The sequence below is a fragment of the Rhinopithecus bieti genome, unplaced genomic scaffold (genome assembly GCF_001698545.2).
Source record: "Rhinopithecus bieti isolate Rb0 unplaced genomic scaffold, ASM169854v2 scaffold_33474, whole genome shotgun sequence".
In the NCBI taxonomy this organism is placed as follows: domain Eukaryota; kingdom Metazoa; phylum Chordata; class Mammalia; order Primates; family Cercopithecidae; genus Rhinopithecus; species Rhinopithecus bieti.
In genome coordinates, this window is record NW_016814460.1 from 596152 (window position 1) to 599035 (window position 2884).

The 2884-nt window shown below is 44.9% G+C and overlaps 1 protein-coding gene across 1 annotated transcript in view; it reads left to right on the forward strand.

Annotated features, from left to right (window-relative positions):
- Positions 1-2884, forward strand: part of CBX5 (chromobox 5) — a 48886-nt gene that overhangs the window by 40210 nt on the left and 5792 nt on the right. Inside the window, exon 4 of the mRNA XM_017850922.1 lies at positions 1653-1753. Coding sequence (XP_017706411.1) covers positions 1653-1753 — 101 coding nt within the window. The remainder of the gene's footprint in view (positions 1-1652; positions 1754-2884) is intronic.

Consider the following 2884-nt stretch of genomic DNA (forward strand, 5'->3'; position numbering starts at 1 on the left):
CCTTTGTTTTGTTTTCAATCACAGTCCAGTTCTGCCTTCTAATGCTAGCAATCATCTACATCCAGAGGGGATAGGCACTGACCAGGGCCTTCTGTCCAACCAAGCATATAGGTATTGGTGTTTGTGATCTCTGAAATTTTGCTATTTAATAGTATTGGCCTTGCATAATTCTTACCTCTATTCTTTCATAAATATAGGTGACTGTGAAATGTGTTAAAATTATTGGTTAGTGTTAAGGTAAACTAAAAGTCTAAAAAAATAAAGATTGAGAGAGAGGTAGTATATTTGAAGTTCATAAGATGAAAAGATATAGTTAGGGTAAACAGGGTATTCTTTAACATTTCAGAAGCTTATTTACAATATATTTTTTTTTCTTCTTTTTTTTTTTTGAGACGGAGTCTCGCTCTGTCGCCTGGGCTGGAGTGCAGTGGCCAGATCTCAGCTCACTGCAAGCTCCGCCTCCCGGGTTCACGCCATTCTCCTGCCTCAGCCTCCCTAGTAGCTGGGACTACAGGTGCCCGCCACCTCGCCCGGCTAGTTTTTTGTATTTTTTAGTAGAGACGGGGTTTCACCGTGTTAGCCAGGATGGTCTCGATCTCGTGACCTCGTGATCCACCTGTCTCGGCCTCCCAAAGTGCTGGGATTACAGGCTTGAGCCACCGCGCCCGGCCTGCTTATTTACAATATTAAGGAGATTCCAAGTGAGTGGGATTAGAGGAATTCCTAGATGTTGACTCCAGAGTACCTTTTTTTTTTTGAGACGGAGTCTTGCTGTGTTGCCTAGGCTGAAATTCTGTGGTGCGATCTCTGCTCACTGCAATCTCCGCATCCCAGGTTCAAGCAATTCTCCTGCCTTAGTCTCCCGAGTAATTGGGGTTACAGGCACCTGCCACCATGCCTGGCTATGTTTTTGTATTTTTAGTAGAGATGGGGTTTCACCATGTTGGCCAGGCTGGTTTTGAACTCCTGAGCTTGTGATCCGCCCGCCTCGGCCTCCCAAGTTCTGGGATTACAGGCGTGAGCCACCATGCCTGGCTGACTCCAGAGTATCTTATAGGACATTAGAGACTTTTAGGATTCACCTCCAGTCTTCTGGGGGAATTCCAGGAAAGATAATCACATCTTTTTTTTTTTTTTTTTTTTTTTTTTTTTTTGAGACGGAGTCTTGCTCTGTCTGTTGCCCAGGCTGGAGTGCAGTGACCGGATCTCAGCTCACTGCAAGCTCCGCCTCCCTGGTTTACACCATTCTCCTGCCTCAGCCTCCCGAGTAGCTGGGACTACAGGCGCCCACCACCTCGCCCGGCTAGTTTTTTGTATTTTTTAGTAGAGACGGGGTTTCGCCGTGTTAGCCAGTATGGTCTCGATCTCCTGACCTCGTGATCTGCCCGTCTCGGCCTCCCAAAGTGCTGGGATTACAGGATTGAGCCACCGTGCCCGGCCGATAATCACATCTTACAGAAGTATCTCTTGGCATCACTGTCACTTCATTGTCACTGTCAGTACTTAGTATTAAGTTCTAAAAATTTTTCTGAATTGGTGACAGAAATGATATCAGGAGATATTAACTTAGGTTGTGTTTTGTTGAGCCTAGAAACAGGGAGTTATTTTACTCTTTCCACAAGCTATAACCTTTCTTCGTCTTCTATTTATAGCAGAGCAATGATATCGCTCGGGGATTTGAGAGAGGACTGGAACCAGAAAAGATCATTGGGGCAACAGATTCCTGTGGTGATTTAATGTTCCTAATGAAATGGTGAGAGAGATTTGGCTTCATGTTACAATTGTGTTTCTTTGCCAGTGACTTGAATTTGTGTGGAAGATAGGGTGGCAAGACTGCATATTCCCAAACCATGAATTTTCAATGTCAGAGATTTTTTTTTTTTTTTTGAAACAGTGTTTCGCTCTTTGTTGCCCATGCTGGAGTGCAGTGGCGCCATCTCACTCAGCTCACTGCAACCTCTGCCTCCCGGGTTCAAGTGAATCTTCTGTCTCAGCCTCCCAAGTAGCTGGGATTACAGGCGCCCACCACCATGCCTGGCTAATTTTTGTATTTTTATTAATTAATTAATTAATTAATTTTGAGGCGGAGTCTTGCTCTTGTTGCCCAGGCTGGAGTGCAATGGTGTGATCTTGGCTCACCGCAACCTCCACCTCTGGGTTCAAGCAATTCTCCTGCTTCAGACTCCTAAGTAGCTGGGATTACAGGTATGCACCGCCATGCCCGGCTAATTTTATATTTTTAGTAGAGACAGGGTTTCTCTTTGTTGTTCAGGCTGGTCTCGAACTCCCGACCTCAGGTAATCTGCCTGCCTTGGCCTCCCAAAGTGCTGGGATTAAGGCGTGAGGCACTGTGCCTGGCCCATTTTTGTATTTTTAGTAGAGACAGGGTTTTGCTGTGTTAGCCAGGCTGGTCTTGAACTCCTGGAATATCAGAGATCCTTAGCTGATACCAATTATTGGTGTTAAATGGGAATTATGCTTCAGAATGGATTGCTATTAAGCCAAATTATATTAGACTACATATCAGAAAAAAAGGTAAATTTGAGGTAGAAAATATATAAAGGTTGGGTGCAGTGGCTCACACCTGTAATCCCTACTTTGGGTGGTCAAGGCAGGTGGATGGCTTGAGGTCAGGAGTTCGAGGCTAACCTGCTTAACGTGGTGAACCTCCATCTCTACTAAAAATACAAAAATTAGCTGGGCGTGGTGGTGCATGCCTGTAGTCCAGCTACTTGAGAGACTGAGGAAGGAGAATTGCTTGAACCTGGGAGGCGGAGGTTGCAGTGAGCTGAGATCGACCCATTGCACTCCCGTCTGAGTGACAGAGCGAGACTCTCTTAAAAAAAAAAAAAAAATATATATATATATATATATATGTGTGGGT